Source organism: Gorilla gorilla, chromosome 14 (assembly GCF_029281585.2).
Source record: "Gorilla gorilla gorilla isolate KB3781 chromosome 14, NHGRI_mGorGor1-v2.1_pri, whole genome shotgun sequence".
Classification (NCBI taxonomy): domain Eukaryota; kingdom Metazoa; phylum Chordata; class Mammalia; order Primates; family Hominidae; genus Gorilla; species Gorilla gorilla.
The window spans coordinates 46,095,628-46,114,374 of record NC_073238.2 but is presented as its reverse complement, the minus strand read 5'-3'; the positions used below and the strand labels follow the sequence as shown (position 1 = coordinate 46,114,374).

At 39.0% G+C, this 18,747-nt stretch overlaps 1 protein-coding gene across 2 annotated transcripts in view; it reads right to left on the bottom strand.

The window, feature by feature from the left end:
* RXFP2 (relaxin family peptide receptor 2) overlaps positions 1–18,747 on the bottom strand; it is a 63,628-nt gene that overhangs the window by 7,954 nt on the left and 36,927 nt on the right. Inside the window, exons 8-16 of one of the 2 annotated variants that reach the window (XM_004054346.5) lie at positions 17,703–17,774; positions 16,569–16,640; positions 13,424–13,495; positions 12,419–12,490; positions 8,700–8,771; positions 8,516–8,587; positions 5,970–6,041; positions 3,111–3,340; positions 2,070–2,480 (exon numbers count right to left, since the gene is read on the bottom strand). In XM_004054346.5, coding sequence (XP_004054394.2) covers positions 2,070–2,480; positions 3,111–3,340; positions 5,970–6,041; positions 8,516–8,587; positions 8,700–8,771; positions 12,419–12,490; positions 13,424–13,495; positions 16,569–16,640; positions 17,703–17,774 — 1,145 coding nt within the window. The remainder of the gene's footprint in view (positions 1–2,069; positions 2,481–3,110; positions 3,341–5,969; positions 6,042–8,515; positions 8,588–8,699; positions 8,772–12,418; positions 12,491–13,423; positions 13,496–16,568; positions 16,641–17,702; positions 17,775–18,747) is intronic. The other variant, XM_063697243.1, reaches the window with a different exon arrangement.

The following is an 18,747-nucleotide window of genomic DNA, read 5'->3' as shown; positions in this document are numbered from 1 at the left end:
AAAAAAGTGTATGCTCTAAATGCACGATAGTAATATAAGAAAGATGTTAACAATAGGGGAAACCGGGTGGGGCGTATGTGGAAAATTGTACTATCTTTGCACCTTTTCTAAAATGAAAACTATTTTCAAATAAAAAATTAATTAAAAATTTTGTATTCTTATATTCTTCAAACAGAAAAAAAATTGTACTTTAGAGCTCTGGGACTCTTCCTCATGCAAATTGATGATGATGATGATTTTGTGAGTGTGTGTTTGTGTGTGTGTGTGACGATCTCTTTGTCTATCTGGAATACATCCCAGATACTTAACTCCTTTGGGCCGAGCTCCATGCCTGCATGGTATGCTCCACCAAATGAGTTTCTTCAGTCCTTCATCTTACCCTGTTCCCTGGCTTTGAGCCTGAGAATCCACTATGTCTTCCTGGAACACAGACCCCACCCCACCCTCCTCTGCCTTCGCTTGGCTGATACCTCCTCATCCTTTGGGCCTCAGTTTGAATTCATTTCTTTTGGGAAGCCTTCCCTGTTACTCAGATCTGGGGCTCCTAGAACATTCTGTACTCTTCCTTGATGGCATTTATCAGCCTGTGTGTGATGTGAGGACATGTTGACTTGTCTGCCTCCTCCTCTGTGGTCTGTAAGGCCTTTGAGGCTGGATCTGTTGTTTCTCCCGTACCTAATATAGTATATAGTGCACAGCCTATAGTGAGTGCTGAATAAATGCCTATTGGAACAATGCATGTCATGGTGTGTGTGTGTGTGTGTGTGTGTGTGTGTGTGTGTGTGTGTGTGTGGTGTGTTTCAGGGAGAGTCTCTATTAAGTGCCCCTATGTTAGGAGTAATGAGGGAATGAATGATAAGGAAATACAAAGAACAGCCTATAATACTCTGGATCCTGGGAATGACATATCTATGACCAAATAACTACCAAATAGGGTAGTGTGTGAGGGGTATTACTAAAGTGGTGCAAACTAAATGTTCTGTTTTTCAGAGGAGGAAGAGAAGGAGTAATGGAGAAGAACTGGGCATGATGGTTAGGGTCATGTCATGATGAGTTTTAAGTGACCAATTTAAACTTGACCTTGATAGTACTAGGGAGCCACTGAAGGTCTCTGAGTGGAGGTGTACACAGTCCTTTTGATAGTCAGAGAATATAACAATGGTAGTGAATAGATAAATGAGAGGAAGGGGAAGGTCCCAGAGGTTACGAGATCAGTAAGGGATAAGGTAATAATTCAGGGTTGAGGGAGTAAGGTTTCCAACTAAGGCAACAGCAGTGGGTAGAGACTGGAAGGAGCAGCAGCAGAAGCAAATTTTGAAGAAAAAGAAAGGACAGAAGAGCTTGTTGGCTCCTTGGATGGGAAGAAAAGATTAGAAGAGAGAGTCAAAAGAAGATCGCCCCAAAGAGAGGATATAGGAAAGGCCTTAATTCTAAGCAGGAGGGATACATATTAGAAAATAGAAAAAAAGTGTTTTTAACTTTAAAGGGCTAAATTTGTCATTCATTTCTAAAGAACACAGAGTCTTCTTTTACAATATTAGAAGGAATTGAGAAAACTGGAAAGGAAAGAGCTTTATTAAGCACCCTTACATTGCTGACTTAACAGCTGCATTTAACAAAGGCAATAAACCTTCCTGGTATTTCCATTCAGATATCTCTTACTTGTCAGTTTCCTGAGTTTTATTATTATTTACTTAACTCATAACTAGATTGTAAAAAAAAAAAAGAGTTTAAATAACTTGGTAGGTTTACAGGATGAGGCACTAAACTGGAATTCCTTCAGCTCATAGTCATTTCATATAAACATGAAATCAAAGGATCTTATGGATAATAAAAATATCATCCAGAGATCCTGCTAGTATGTCTTTATTTTCCACACTAAATATTGTCTAATAAAAAGTTTAATAAAACTTCAATAAACATAATAGTAAAAACTTTTTTTTGTAAAAAAGGACACAGTCTTGACTATATTATCTCACTTTCTGAAACAAACAAATCCACCTTTGCTGAAATTTAACGTATTTCTAGCAAAATTGTGTTTTTCCAGGAAATGAAAAAATATAATTTACCTAGGAAAATTCCAAGAGAATAACCTTTGCTTCCAATATCTTCTGTTTGGTCATAATAAAGTGGGAAACATACTCCATTTTTCCCATAAAAGTTTCCAAAATAATCCTTATTCCAAAATGGAATTACAGCTATTAAAAATCCCACCATCCAGATGCAAATGAGGATGACTGAGGTCTGCCGTTTTCCAGGTCGAATGTTACTGAAGGGGAAGACAATGACCAGGAACTTCTCCAAAGTCAAGTAGGTCAGTAGCAGAACAGAGACTTCGGTGGACAGCATGGCCAAGAACCCCATGAGGCGGCACTGCACGCTCTCCATCCACAGCAAGGCATACTTCTGATACTGCCCTCGGTATTTTATATCGAAAAAGCCAACAAAGAACAAGTAAACACCCATCAGGCAATCAGCACCTGTGGAAGAATCGAAACAGTGTATGTCATCAGTTTCCAATGTCCCTGTTTTAGTTTTCTGATTAAGTCTATTTCCAGCATTTTAATTTTCTAATTAGATCTAGTTCCTTTCATCTTATATCAAATGAACTAATGTAAACATCTGAGTACCAAGAAGTGAGTGGGCTTAAAAATCTGTAATATTTCTAAAGTACTACGCTATGTTTTTATTTTGTAGTTTAAAAAAATGGGAATGGGAATTTTCTGGAAGGAGGAAGGACTAGTTGTTAAACAGTTAACATATAGTATCTTCATAGCTAATAAAGGGAATCATTATGAGCATAGGTATCATTGTAATTGAAGTTCAGATTAGTTTTATCACCCACAAAACTTTATAATCTGTCACTTGGCTCATTGGTTCCCTATTAGCCCATTCCCAAGACATACTCCTGAGAGCAGGCCACTGTAAGGTCATACAACCTAAAACAAAGCCACAAAGAGCCAGAACTTCTATATTTAGAAAAAAAATGTGCCCAGGATGTATAATTCACATTAAAAGCCATTTGTTGAAAGCCAATAAATGCATATATATGTCTAGTGCACAACTCACAGAAGATATCCTTAATCTACTTATATTGGAAACATACTTACAACAAAGGATTTTGATGGACATAGCGTGAGTTGTATTTTCAGCTTTAATGAAAGATCTCATGCCAATGACAAAAAGATTTCCAAAGCAGGTAATGAAAGCTATAACCCAGACAAATATTCTGAGGATATTGTTAGCCAAGAGGTCCTCCAATGAAGAAATGCCGTCCGTCAAGGGCATACATATTCGGACATGGGGAGCATAGGAGCAGTATCGAAAGTTTTTGAAATAACTAAAGTCAAAGGGAAAAAAAGTGTCACTTTGCAGCAATGATACAGAACCTACAGTTGCAGTCCTATCGGGGCTGCAACTCCATGCTAGGTATACAACTTCACTAGGTTTGTTTATTTTTGTTTAGTAGTGTTTATATAATTAAAGAGTTCCTCATGAAACACTAGGAGGTATTCTTTTAAAGATGAGGAATCTAAAGAACATAGGAATTCAGTAACTTGGATGATGAGAGTTTGGGAGGACATGAAAATTTGAAATCTCAGGGGCTCTATGTTCCCCGGTCACATTGGTTTATTGATTATTCTGTAAGGTATTATGAAAAGTGGACTATCCTTGTCAAAGTGATCTCCAGCAAACTTTCAGGGGCTTGGGCTTGGGATGGGAAAAGCCTGTTGTCGCTCACCTAGAACATTTCTGTCTTGTCCTGAGTTTTAAACACCGAGGTCTACTGACTTTAACTAGCCTCCTCTTCCCTGACACTGGCAGGAAGGGAGGACCTCTGACACTAGGAAAATGCATTCTCACTGGATCTGGGAAGAGAAGCAGCTGCCTTAAACACAGATTTCTTACCAGGGTCTGGAAGGAGTTAGTTTCTATGGGAAAATAAGTTTGTTTGTGGTCAGTGGAGTTGGGATCTCTGGGCACAAGGCATCTGGAAGTGCTGGAATTGGTGAGGTCATTTGGCCATTGCCATCCCTCAAACCTGTGTGTTTAGAATTTTCTCTCATAAAACTTACTCTATTTTTATTCGTTTGCTACTTCTTTCAGTTCACTTTTCTGCTCTTTGCTGTCAGTTTAATTCATTTTTTGTTATTTCTCAATTCAGTTTCTAGACCAAGGCTGCCTGGCATCAGACCCCTGGCTGCCTACACCACCTCGCCTCTTACCCTGCAATGCTTACTCCACCCAGACACACACCCTCAGACAAGCCATGCTCATGCCCTACTCAGAGCTTTGCTTTTTCTTATGCCCCTGCCTGGAAGATTCTTCCCCTGGATACTGCCAGGGCTGCTTTCTCCCTCCGTTCAGGTCTGCTCAAATGTCACTTCACTCCAACTTCCATCCACCCCACCTCAGTGGTAATCCTCAATCCTCCTTCTATCCCTTACCTTGCTTTATTTAAATTTGTAGCACTTATTCACTATTTACTCACTTGCTCCTTTACTCTCTGGTTCCCAAAGCTAAATGGAAGCTCTCAGGCACAGACATCCTCTCTTTTGTTCATCATCATGTCCCTGGTGTCTAACGCAGTGCCTGGCACGTGTAGGTACTCAACAAATACTTCTCGGATCAGCAAGTGGATGATGAATAATTTAGCACTGGGTGTGTCAGGAAGAGAAACAGGAGGCAATTCTTGCCTTCAAGTAGCTTACAGTTCAGCTTCCTAATATCTGGCATCCAATTAAAGGAACCTGAACTATAATGAACTCTCTTTTCTTCTCCTTCCCTGGAGTCCCTGGCACACACATGGCTTGACTTCTTGGTCCTTTTAGGATTCCATTATGTCTGCTATGTTCAGATAGAACCATCTAGCATCTCTCAGTGGTTCAGGGCCCCCTTGCACTGTGACCACACTACTCGTTGTCAGGTGAAAGGGATTGGGGTGACAAGGTGGGGATGTTTCAATAAATAAAGGACAAGGAATATGAAAGAAGAGTAAGTAGGTTACTTAGTAGGGAAGTAACTAAGCTAATGTGTTTTCTCTTAATTGTTGACCTGTTCTTGACCTTGGCCTGAGGTCTATATTTAACACAGCAGTTTCTCCATCAAGTTCTAAATAGTTTGAATTTCTCTATTCTAAGAAGACCCCATATCCTGCCTACAACAAGGAAATGATACCCTCATTAAACATTTATCTAATAGTGCCACAGAAGAAAATGAACAAAACCATGTGGAAATGCATCAAACACTTGTCTTTTAGTAATCACACCTACTGCACAGACATAAACAAAATGTTCTCCCAAAAGAGCACCTTCACAGCCACCATTTCATCCACTTGCTGCACCCAACTTGTAATCTTACATTGAATCCTCCCTATTTTTGTAGATAACAATGGTTAATTTTTGAAATCATGAACACATAGATTACACAGTTGATAAAGAAATAATTATGAACACATATATTAACACAACTTACACAGTGCACTTTAGCCAAATATACTAAAGTGACTTATCAAAAACTACTATAAAGATTAATTACCTCCATTTTGTAGTGCACTTAGTAACAGTAACAACACCTGGAATTTATATAGCACCTTTCTTCCTAAGGGCTCAAATCTTAGAGCAGCCGACTGCTCATTCATGAGAGGTGAATTAATGTTTCCAGGTCGCCTGAGTACCATTTAGCCAGTGACTTCATCTTGTGTAATATGTGGCATTCTGGTACCCTGATCTCTTATTGGGCCTCAATTGGATAAACAGCGTGTTTCCAGAGAGAAGGGTCATTCATGTCGGCACATCATAATATTGAACTCTATTTGAACAGGGACCAAAGGTGACAAAATTAAAAAGTTCTCAATAAAATGACTTTTGTTGCACAGAAACACATTGCAGTGATACATTAGACAGTTTACAGGAGATAATTTGAAACATTTTACCATGCTTCCTCCTCCATTTTTTATACGTACGTACATGTGAGAAAGATTCTTCATGGGTTGAAACATTCGTGTGTTTATATTTGGAATCTCTATCCTTTCCAGGTCTCTGGAAAATACACACGATAGGTTTAATGGTGTTAAGATGAAACGTTTTAATAATTGCATTCTTCATCATATCCGAAATATAATGCTTCAAGATCTTATGTTACCAATGCAGATTAGAATGAAAGTTTTACAGTACACTATTTTAGAAAATGGCTGTTTCTATTTATGCCTCCTGCAGTTTGGCGCTGATTGTGTCATTTCACATGCAGAATTACATTCTAATAGAACATATTCATTCATTTCTTTGATTTAAGAATGGCAGTGGTGATTCGTGTATTATGAAATTGGCTCTGTAGTTTGATTTTATTAATATAAGTAATGCCATAGGAATTAGAGGGTTTAATTCAGGAGATGATCTTTCCAACCGGAGAGCATCACTGAAGTGAGTTTTGTGAGAATCTGGATTTAAATATGATCATTTCTTCCTGGCCTATGTGTCTTTAGGATGGAAAACCATGAAGGTAGCAAGAGGAACTCCAATTCAGGAGTCTTCTAAGACACCAGTGGTATGTCTTAGAATTCCTTTAATTAAATTTAAATTAAATTTAATTAAATTCCTTTAAATCCTTCAGGCCCCATAAAATGTCCTCAAAGGGATCCAAGGATCACTCCTGTTCTCTTAGTTGACCTCAATGCTTGCTTCTACAAATGTGGACACTTTGAAGATCTCTTTAGGATGGTATGAATTAAGAGCTGCCATGTTCTCAGGAAGCAGATGGAGAGAGACAATCTAAAAAGACAGAGGCCTTTTGCTTTTAATGTTTATTTTGAAGTATGTCTGATTCTCACTTGCTTTCTTTTTGACTAATCTGAATAAAGATTTCTCAACATGGTTCTGAGTTTTCCTTTGCCCAAGGAGTTCTTGCTTTTTGGAAGTCAAAAATGAAATCTGGGAAAGCTGTTATACTACTGAGTAATTGCGTGGCCCCTCTAGCAGGAGACTCTAAGCCCTTTCTAAAAGTTTAATTTTCCTTTTTATTTTCTCTCTGGCTCTGTCCTTGACTTACACAGTTTTAGCTTTATGTGGATTCTGTGATTATTTGATTAATAACCTATAGCATCCTGAAGAGCAGGGGCCACTGTATCCCAAGTGCTAAAACAATGCTTTGTGTAAGTTGGTGGCTAAGATATGTTTGTGAAATAAATGGGTAAATGAATCGCAGGAAAAAAAGAAAGACTGGGCAGGCATGGTGGCTCACGCCTATAATCCTAGCACTATGGGAGGCCAAGGCAGGTGAATTGCCTGAGCTCAGGAGTTTGAGACCAGCCTGGGCAACACAATGAAACCCTGTCTCTACTAAAATACAAAAAAAGTAGCCTGGCATGGTGGCATTCGCCTGTAATCCCAGCTACTTGGGAGGCTGAGGCAGGAGAATTGCTTGAAGCCGGGAGGCAGAGGTTGCAGTGAGCCAAGCTTGTGCCATTGCACTCCAGCCTGGGCGACAGGGCGAGACTCTGTCTCAAAAAAAAAGAAAGAAAGAAAGACCCTAAAGAAAAAAAGTAGAAATGAATAAAGAAAAGTATGTAATAAATAATTACTACTTTGACTTTCAGGAAGGCATTATGTAGTCACTTGGTATTTTGGCTTTCAGAAATGCAGTATGCGGTAAGCAAAGAGAAGAATCATGCTGTCCACATCCTCAGGTCTGTCCTTATATTTTAAAAAATAAACATATATGTTTAATATTATGGCTTCTTAAGAATAGGGACCAGATCTTTTTCATCAGTGGATGCTCACTAATATCTGGTAAGAGAGAAACCTAAATCTTGCATTAATTTCTGATAGAAAACTAGCAAGAATAAAAGATGATACTAAGAATTGGTCTTTGGAATTAAAGGAGGAAATGCTTTAGGCTGCAGTCAGGCAACGTAGTCTGCTGTCTGTGTGAAAACAAACAACCTTTAGCCAGCAATTGCCATCCATTGGAAAGAAATCATGAAGTTCAAAGGAAAAGTGGCAGAGTTCTTGATACCACTGAAACTTAATATGGTTGAAATGTAAAAATACTGTACATTAATTTTCTGAGTGTGCATATTTGTGGGACAGTTTTTTAAAAACTTATTTAAAAGTAAAACAATGCACTGTACACTAATATCAAGTCGATCCTTGTAGGAAAGGGCAAAGGGGAAAAGCAGGCAAGTCTTACATAATTTGTTTTAACCAAACTTTTAGAAACAAAACTATTGCAAATTTAATTCTTTGTGAAAACTGTAGGATGAGATTTTGCCACATGAACCCAGTTTTCAAGAAGGACATTCCTGAAACCTTCTTCAAGTACAGAAATGGACTTCATACATGTCGAATGGTAAATAATGAGGCTTATTTGTCATTCAGTATGTACTCGATGGGATCTGTGATACTCACAATTGTCTGAAATGCATGCTCCTGTGTGCAAAATACCCATTTAAAAATAAATGTGTCTCTAAGTACATCCACTAAAATTATAATCAATATAATTGTAATATTTCACTTACAGAGACTGAAGTTGTTTAAGACTTTCAAACTGGTTCTTGTGAAGATACATAAGAGGATTGGATGACAGGTTCCTTTTTTTTTTTACCATTAGATGAGAGAGGAAAAGAAGTTTGAAGGTATTATTATTTTGAAAGCTCAAAATATTGCCCTTTAAATCTGGTTATGGTGAGAAGTAGAACTTACAGCTTTTGTAGAAGCTTCAAGTCTTTAAAAAGGTGAGGTGATAGCTCCGTTATCATATTGCTAGACAGATCCCTGTTGACGACAATGAAAACCCAAAGCAATTACTTTGGAAGTAAATGACAGACTTATTACTCCTCACAATTATCATCATCCCATTTGATGTAACAGAAAATATGAATCCAATTTAACCAACCTGATAACTTGTTACACAACAGTGCCGTATGAGTCAGCCAAATGGATACGGTTTCCAACACTTACAGACATGTAACACTTTGCTCGTCCAGTTCCTATCTGGAATTTCCTCTTACCCTCTCTCCAACACATTCCCAACCTGGCTTTCATATCTAATTTGGTTAATTTCCCTTGCTCTAGATACTCTTTGTACACTTCTACTCTTCATGCTTCTGTGATTGCCACTTGCTTCATATACGTGGTCTCTTGTTTATCCAACTACACTTTTCGAGGTCAAGTCTTGCATCTTTGATTTATTTTGCATTCCAACCAAGACAATATTGTCCACTCAGTATCTGCCCAGATAATCTTGAATAAGTTCACACGCTTTTAATATGTTCTTCTACAAGACTATTTTTGCAGAAGAAATTGCAAGTTTAGAATTAAATATAATAGGACTGTCCGATCCAGACAGAATCCTAAGAAAGTGACTCTATAAAATATGGAAGAGAGACCTGTTAAAATCAGAAGAAATGAATCTTTAAGAGTCCAGAGTATTTTTCTGAGCCAGAGAAGATGTTAAAACAGATATACAGTTGCCTAACTAAGAGTCAAACAAAAATGATCTCTTTTGATACTCTGGAACTGCTGATGGTTATGTGGGAGTTACAAATAACTATGACTTAGCTCTTTTTGTAAAGAAGCTTACATTTAGAGTAGCAACTAGATACAAACAAGGAAACAATCAAACAGGTGCTATTATAGAAGTGCAGAGAAAACATAGAGGAAAGAGTCATCCGTCTTGGCCTGGGACATTAGGAAGTGTTTGAAGAAAGCTTGATGATTTTAGGTGGGGTAAAAGAAGAACAGCTTCTCAGGTGGGTGTAAAAAATGATCTGAACCACAGATGCTTGGAATTCAGTGACACTTTCAGGAGTCAGGAAGTGATCCAACATGGGTGGAGGATGGAAGATGTAGGGAGAGGTAGAGGATGTCATGGAGAGTGTGTGGAGACAAAATGGGAAAGCCATGCATGCACTTCAAGGCAGTAGTTTTCACAGTAGAGTCCAAGCATCCAAGTCCCCAAGGATGCTTATAAAAAGAGCACATCCCCGGGACCCACCTTGGAACTATCACATCAGACTTTCTGGGAGGGAGCCTGGTAACATGCATTTAAGCCAATATCCCATGTGATTCTTTGGCCCATTAATGTTTGAGAACTGTGTCAAGGACTTTGCTAAACACCAGGCAACAAGAAGTAAGAACATTAAGTAGGGCAATGGAATCATTTACTCCAGGTTATGGAATGATTATTCTGTCAGAAGCATGAAAGACAGGCAACAAGGCCTGGGAGTTGGGGGAGGAAGACCAGGCAGGAGCTTCTACATGGACCAGGTGAGAGCAAATGAGGGTTAAGGGGGACAGCAGCAGGGCTCAGGGTCTGGCTGAACATGTATTAAGAGAAAGTTGGAGGGAAACGGAATGGTCTTCAAGCCTGGCTACCAGGAAGGAGGCACTGAGATGGCAAGTCCAGGTGAAGAAGCTGGCCATCGGGTTGGGGTCTCTTGTTAGTTCTGTTTCAAATGGGTTGCTTTTGAGATGCTGTCGTGACACCAAAGTCTGAAGTCCTGCCAAGTGAGATGTCTCATCTGGTCCTCCAGATGAGAGGAGCACACCTAGATCTAAGCCCAGAAGGGAGACCACAGGTGCGCACAGGCCAGAGAGAGCCTGACAATAAAGCAATATGATGATGATCTCATACACCTAGAAAATGCCTTTCAAAGGGTTACCCAGAAAAATAAAGCACACTCTTTTGGAGGAAAGGACTTTGGGGGTCTCAAGTACTTGTGCTTATTCCTCCCTGGCTGGGTTTGTTGTCATGAAGGCACAGTAAAATTACTTAACATTTGTAAACTCAAGACGTATGAATGCCTTGTTCTAGTTAAGCCTACCAGCTTCTGCATTTCTTTTAGCTTTCTGAGGCTAAGTGAATTGCAATGGATCACTATAGATCTTAATAGCAAGCTGGCATCTCTTAAGTGGGCTCTTATTTTTGGTGTGCCTCTGCCTATATGTAGGATGAGAAGAGGGTTAGGAAAATTTTAAAAATATGGACTCTGTACCACTGTTTCCTTAAGTTTATATATAAAATACCCCTCTGGGTCGGGCGTGGTGGCTCACACTTGTAATCCCAGCACTTTGGGAGGCTGAGGTGGGTGGATCACTTGAGGCCAGGAGTTCAAGACCAGCCTGGCCAACATGGTGAAACCCTGTCTCTACTAAAAATACAAAAAAAAAAAAAAAAATTAGCCAGGTGTGGTGGCAGGTGCCTGGAATCCCAACTACTCAGGAGGCTGAGGCAGGAGGATCACTTGAACCCAGAAGGCAGAGGTTGCAGTGAGTGGAGATCATGCCATTGCACTCCAGCCTAGGTGACAAGAGCAAAAAAATCCATCTGAAAACAAAACAAAACAAAACAAAACAAACAAACAAAAAACCCCTCTGTTTGTCCTGGGTTATTCCTCCACCCCACCATGCAACCCAAGTCCACAGTCATCCTCCACAGCCTGGGCAGGAATGCCCTGGGAGGAAATCTTTTCTGAGTGAGCTGCCTTTAAGTTTTTGCCTATAAAATGATCATACTTTCAGTTCTAATGCAGTACCTTGCACATACCAGGCACTTCATAAATATTTGTGGATTTGATTTATGATGCTCATTAATTAGATTGAATTACCTTAACTATTCATGAGTTATTTTTTAGATTATTCTTATTGAGTTATTTTCTCCAATCCTTTCTGGATTTCAAAATAAGGTGTAAAGAATGGGGAGAGATTACTTCAGAAATTAATTTCCATTTTAAGGCCTCAATCAGAAAGATGAGTTTTCTATCCTAATCACTGCTATGTGTAATGTAACAGACTTAATTTTAACTTCCATTGATACACAATTATGTGGGGAGCAATGAATTAATAGCGAGAGAAATGATTTTAAAAGGCTTAGATCCATAAAACAAATATTTGAACAGAAAAAATTCACATGAGCTCTCTGAATATTTTTTCCGTGAGCCTAACCCTCATTCTCAACATTGGGATTTGCTTCACCTGCTATATAAGTCATAATTTCTCAAGGACTAGTAAGCATATTTGTTCCTTTGTTCAGTTATAAGGAATTAATATTATTTCAGTTAGTCAGTTATTTATTATCAAACATTTATTGGGAATTAACTATACTCCAGTCAGTAGAAAGAAATGATCCCTGTGTTTAAGAAGCCATGGAAAACTCATTTACTCCCAAACACACATAAATAAGAAATCACCCAAAGAAAACAAGTAGAGAAACTAGGGTAGGCTAAATCCATATTTAGCCCACAGTCTGACTTGAATGTGCTTTGGACTTCAGGATAATGTTGGTTTTCTTAATTGATTTTTAATATCCAATAGTCTACAGGATTTTGATTGCTACTAGTGGCAAAGCAGTCTCACTAGTCATTTAAATTTATAATCTCGGAAGAAGCAATCATATTTTCCTAGTAGACGATGCTACTTACAGTTCTCCTAAATTTTTTAATGAAGAAAATGTCTTCTCTGGAACAAAACCAATTTGATTTCTAGGCAGAAACCTGTAAGACATGGCGAGAATCAGCATGTGGGTTTGCGTCTGCTGTAGTAATCAGTTCTCATTGGGAGAGGCCACTGATCCAGGCAGAATTTTATAAGCCTCCTTTGAAGTCTTCAAGGGAGGCGTCTTTTGGAGTGGAAACTAAGGCAGGACTTTTTCACCATGGACATCCGCATGTTCTCTTCAGGAAGTGCTGTCATGAGCAATTTGAGGTCCTGAGTGCGGTCTAGAAAGCTGCATTTTGTTTGGATCTAATTATTTTAGAAAATGTCTCTTTTAATTTTCCTTTTCCATTCTTTTTTCCAATCATCCGTCCAATCAACAAACATCACTAAGTGCTTACTAAATGTGGAAAACTGTCATTAAAACAAAACCAAAACACTGATGTTTTGAAGCTTTCCAGCATGAATGCACTGATTGACCAAACCATCTGCCTTCCCGCCCCCATAAAAAATATAAACAGCGATCAGAATCATGAGGCAGAATCTTTGGCCAATCAGAATGCATTAGATGTTTTTCCTTTTAGATGAAATTATGATTTTTTTTTTCTTTAGGGAGAAAGACATCAAATGGTAAGAGTCATTGGCTAATCATTGTAAAGCTAATCATTGTACAGCTAACCCCTTTCACATACATTATTTCCCTTCCTTGGTGACCATGGGGTTAGGAAACTGGAACTTTCAGGTCCCAGTTCAGCTGAGAAGGTGCACGGAAATAAAGATGGCACATGATGTCCCTAAAGGGTGGGCACCTTAACTTGAGGCTCAGTCCCAACATCCAAATCAATAAATCAGTGTGTGCATTTTCTAGCACTGCAGTGTCAGACCAAGGCTGTAAACAAAACACTACTTTAAAATTTTTTGTCAATGTTTTCTTTTTAACTTCCAAATATATAGGGTTTCCCCTCATTTAGTGAAGTCCAGTGTATACTTACAGCACTGTGAGCAAATCGCATGACAGAAACGTAGAATTTGTGAGATACTTTATTCTATTGCCTTCCAAATCCCTGGAAGTCATGGAGGAAAGATATTTTTAATATTTTTTGTACAAATCATATGCTTAGAGATACTTTTTAAAATGGTTATCAAGTTTATTTTTACTTCATTCCAGTTGTTACTGTGCTTTCCTCCTAATTATTGCAAGGTTAGTATAACTAATATTATGCTTCTTTCCCCCTTCCAACTAATGTTAATAAAATTGAGGAAAGGGCAGCCTAACTTTTAGCAAGTGTCTTTCTGTGCTGAACGCTATGCTATTAATTATAATATTGCCCAACCCATCATAAACTACCATTGATTGGGCTTTTATCGTGCCAGGTGCTGTTCTACACGCATCACACAGCACTCCTGCCAAATTGCTGCTATTATCCCCCATTTAACATAAGAGAAATCCAAGGCTTCTGGTGATTCACTTTCCTTCTGACCACACAGCTAGTAAGTGGTAGAACTGACCCAGCCCAGATCTGTCAGAATCTAAAGCCTAGACACTTAACTACCATGTCTGTGGCGTCATTGATCATTATATCCTCACATTCCCTCCAACATCAGGTAGATGTTTTTGTCTCTGTTTTGCTGAAGGAGAATCTCAGGCCAAAGCTATCCTGCATATACTGAACACCAGAGTCAGGATGTGAATCCCGATCTGTGTGATGCCAAAGTGCAGGCTCTTTCTATGATGCCTCAAGGACGCTAATGCCAAGGGCAATGCTGCTCAGAATGGCAGGGACGCAACCTCAGCGCTGCCTGGAACTTGCTAGAAATGCAGATTCTTGCCCAAGACCGACTGAATCAGAAACTCTAGTACTGAAGTCCAGCCATCTGTGTCTCAGCAAGTTCGCCCATTGTTTACGATGCACGCTGATGTCTGAGAAGCACTGCTGGGGAGATTTCATTCTGCCAGGTAATTCTGCAGGTCAGTGGCATCCCACATACGTGGACAGCGCCCTCCGGAACACTCTGACATTTCTGCTTTGAGCAATGCGGGGGACTAAGAAACAGCCCATTTTTCTGCCAAGTCTCCTGATTCCTTTTCATAGTCAGCTTCTTACAGTGTTCCCCAAATATGGCAATAGCTATTTTTCTTCTTCTGAACTTTTCTCATAGTCACACTAAAATCACCAATCCCTTTGTCATTTTAAGAAAATCCTATTTTAAAACTATCTTGGAGATTTGTGTAGGAACTTGAGATGTACATTTTTCACACAGTATACTGTGATTAAAAATAACAAACACCATACTCTCCTAAAAATCCAAATATTGTGAAATGGAATGGAAAAAATGTTTTTCATGTTCTCCGAAGAAGGACACTTTGGTGTTGTGGGAGCAATTGTCCAACTTGATAGCAAGTAACGGAAGAGGAGAAGCCTCCCCAGGACAGGTTTTCTCCTGTCTGGCCTTTCAGCTTCCTACCCTCTGTGTTGAAAGGCTCTCAATTGCAATCAGGCTGTCTTGCTACCTGTGCGTTTTTATTGCGTGTCTATTTTTTCCCACGTGTCTGTGGGAGCCCATTGTGAAAATAAGTGTCTCCGGACCCCTGAGCTCTGAGGCTGGTTCCTCACCTCCTGCTGACTGATGCCCCTTTTGGGGAGGGAGAGCAGGCTGAGCTCCTGATATTTTTCTGCTACCTTTACTCTTTCCTGTGTGTTTCCCATTGTGTATATGCACTTGTTTAGTTTCTAAGTATTTTCTTTTCACCTATTCTTATTCTCATGGTGTTCAGGTCATTATTTCTGTTTTTAATAGTGGCACACTTACATGAGGCCTCTATTGTTTTAGAAGCCTTTTGATAGCATATATTTAAATAAATACATAAAAATAAACATCAGAAAATAAACACAACACCACCTAATAGTGTTGTAACAAGAGATTTTGAGGTTAGTTTAGAGGGGATCAAAAGCTGAAGTACTAAAACTTTATCATCTTATGGGTCTTGAGTTCCATGATTTGACAGAGAAGAGTTCCAGCAGCGCTACCATCAGCATTTTCATGGAACAGGAAAGCAATAGACGTGACAATCCTGGTTGTTGCAGAAGACCGTGAAGGTGTATGTGGCAGGGAATGGTGGGTAATGGAGGTGAAGGTACGACGTAAATTAAATGAATGTTTTAAACAGGTATTGGTTAAAAGCTAACAAGGAGTGGAAATGGTTTAGTACATCCATCCTAACAAAGGCTTATTGAGCACCTATTATGTACTGGTCATTGTCCTAATGCTGGGGTAGGAAATCATATGATAGGTTTCTGCCTTCCCAGAATTTATGGAACAGTATAGAAGACATAAGCACTGAGGAGGGTGGATCACCTGAGGTCAGGGGTTGAAGACCAGCCTGGCCAACATGGTGAAACCCCATCTGTACTAAAAATATAAAAATTAGCCAGGCCTGGTGGTGCATGCCTGTAATCCCAGATACTTGGGAGGCTGAGGCAGGAGAATCACTTGAACCCAGGAGACAGAGCTTGCAGTGAGCCGAGATCGCACCACTGCACTCCAGCCTAGGTAACAGAGTGAGACTCCGTCTCAAAAAAAAAAAAAAAAAGACATAAGCCCAATGACTATATGGTGATAGTACCCTGAGATAGGGATGAGATAGTACCCTGAGATAGGGCAGTGTGGTGGAGTTTTGTAGATGATGTAATGTGTGGGAGTACATAGGTGGCTGCTGAAACTGGGTGGTGTGTCAGGAATGACCTCCTGGAGGTGATGTTTAAGTTGTCTTTCAAAGGAAATGTTTAAGTTATCCAAAAGAATAAGGGAGCAAGATTTTTTAAGTCCAAGGAACAATATGCTTAGGGAATTGAATGTAGGAGTAGTAGTTTGATACATGCATACGAGGGTCAGGGAAAGCATCTAGATGGGGTAAGGAATGGAAAATGAGGGTCTTGGATGCTCAAAGGGAAGGTCAAACTTTACCCTCACCCTTTGGGAACCCTCAAATAATTTTGAAACTGGGAAGGTAATATGATCAGATTTTGATTTTGGAAAGAAATTATAGATGGACTTTCTAGGTAACCTTGAATTAACTTTATGGCTAGTTTCATTAATCAGGGCAAATAACAAATTAATTCCTAAATAAATACTCACACCCAGTTGAGTTGAGGCATTTGGGCACACATCTGCTTGGGAAGAGCTTCTAAGTAGTTATTAACCATAGACCTTTACACAAAGAAAATGTTAATTAGAAATAAAATGATATGACACTTTTAGGACAGTCTTTTTATTATTTTAAAATTTCAAAACTTGCTTGCTAAAATTAATATCTTACGATGATAACATATATAGCTATTTCAAAATGGTCTTTAAAACGTGTATGGCAAACATTAGGGAGCAGATGTTGTCAAAGAAACTATGAATGCATAAGTATGATACATATCCTAGGAATAGATGTTACACAGTTTAATTTTATGAGATGAAACAAAAGTATATATTGGGTAATAATTTTGAAGTTCATGGTAATTTTCCTTGTAAACTTCACGTTGTAATCATTTCCAGTGCCATACATCCAAAGTTTCTTCTTAAGGGCATCATTAATCATTTATAATATTAAAGGGCCACATTGGAAACTGCATTAAATTGGAGAAGTGACAGTAGGGGGAATTTGGGGAAAGAAAACAACTCATGAGCATGTTAAGCTGCACAATTAATTTATGATATTGTGGTTCCTTTTGACAAATGGAAAAATAATGATGTTATATGATCAGTTGTAAAGGAATATAATAATCCCCTGCTGATAAATCATTCTAGTGTATTAATAAACAGTGAAAATATTATTGTGAGACAGCTCTCTTGGTAAGACAAAGATTTTGAAAGTTTCAGTGAGTCTTGCTGGGCAAAGGCACATTTTCTTCCATTAAAAATGGAGTTGGAGATGAACTCCTGGGAGATTCTAAGAAAATATAAACATAGGATATGAAAATTAATACTATCTTTGGTCAACCACTGCAAATAAAAACATGCCTTAGTACTAAAGGAAATTAAAGCGGATAGAAAAATCAACTAATAGGCTTAAAATATTCATTATGATCTGGTCAGCTCTTCCCTTTTAGCCATGGCCAGGAAGTATTATATTAAGAGTAACTGTAGCTGGAAACACAGGAGAAGTTTTGACTAATAAAAATTTTTGTGGGCTTGATTTTTTTAAAAGTTCTTTTTGTAAGCTAGTGCTAGATGTCATTGCAATGTATCGATAGATGTATTGAAAGGTTGATGAATACTTACAGGAAAAACAAGGAATTTAATCCCGTAAACAAGCGCTGTGAAATTCTGGTTATTGGATTGTCATCTAGAATTCTGACAAAATGTATCAAGAAACATTTCCAATATTAGAGACATTTGTGAAATAAAACCTGCCTCCCCTCAACACCTGGCCTACTCCTTTGTGTGCTTCCATACTTGGCTCACCTGTCCCTTCCCTGAGAGCTTTTCCTTCCCTCTGTGGTTGGAGCAACTCTTTCCTCCAAATTCCTACAGCTTCCATCCCACTTATCAAGTTGGATCCTGATTGTTTTGCTTTCTCCCTGCTGCCTCCACCTCCTGCTGGACTTAAAGACCCAGGTTGTATCTGTCACCTCTGGGTACCTGACCTGGGTCTGGCACAAACTCCATGTATTGAATGCATTTGGGCTCCATAAATGCCTTAACCTACTAACTGGCTGAGCTGAGGGATGAATGAAAATATAATTTTTAGGAAATCACAGAGGGTTCTTTGGTCACATGGTGTTAAACTGATGTATTAAATAAGGTGTGTTTAAATCAATGGATGGATGTCACGCTATTCATAAGGAGCTTTCTGGGTGAAAGAGTGAAACTATTTGCATATTCAAACCACTGTTTTAAACTATATTTTATAGAAGAAATTAGGGCAAGGGGAAATAGGCCTCTATTCCTCTTGTTGCCTGTGAAGCCAGGTTGTGTTTCCTCTTACTTGCAGTGGCCGGTGAGGGCAGGAGTGGGAGCAGGAAGCCACATTGAGCACCTACTATATGCCAGGAGCTTTGCATGTGGAACTGTTTAACTGTTATGTGATATAATCCTCATAACATCCCTCTTGGAAAGGAATTATAATTTACAGATGAAAATCAAGAGGTCTAGGAAAATTAAGAAAGTTGCCTGGGCTGAGCGTGGTGGCTCGTGCCTGTAATCTTAACACTGAGAGTATTAGGCAGGCAGATCGCTTGAGCTCAGGAGTTGGAGACCATCCTGGGCAACATGGTGAGACCCACCCCATTTCTACTAAAAATACAAAAAATTCGCTGGGTGTAGT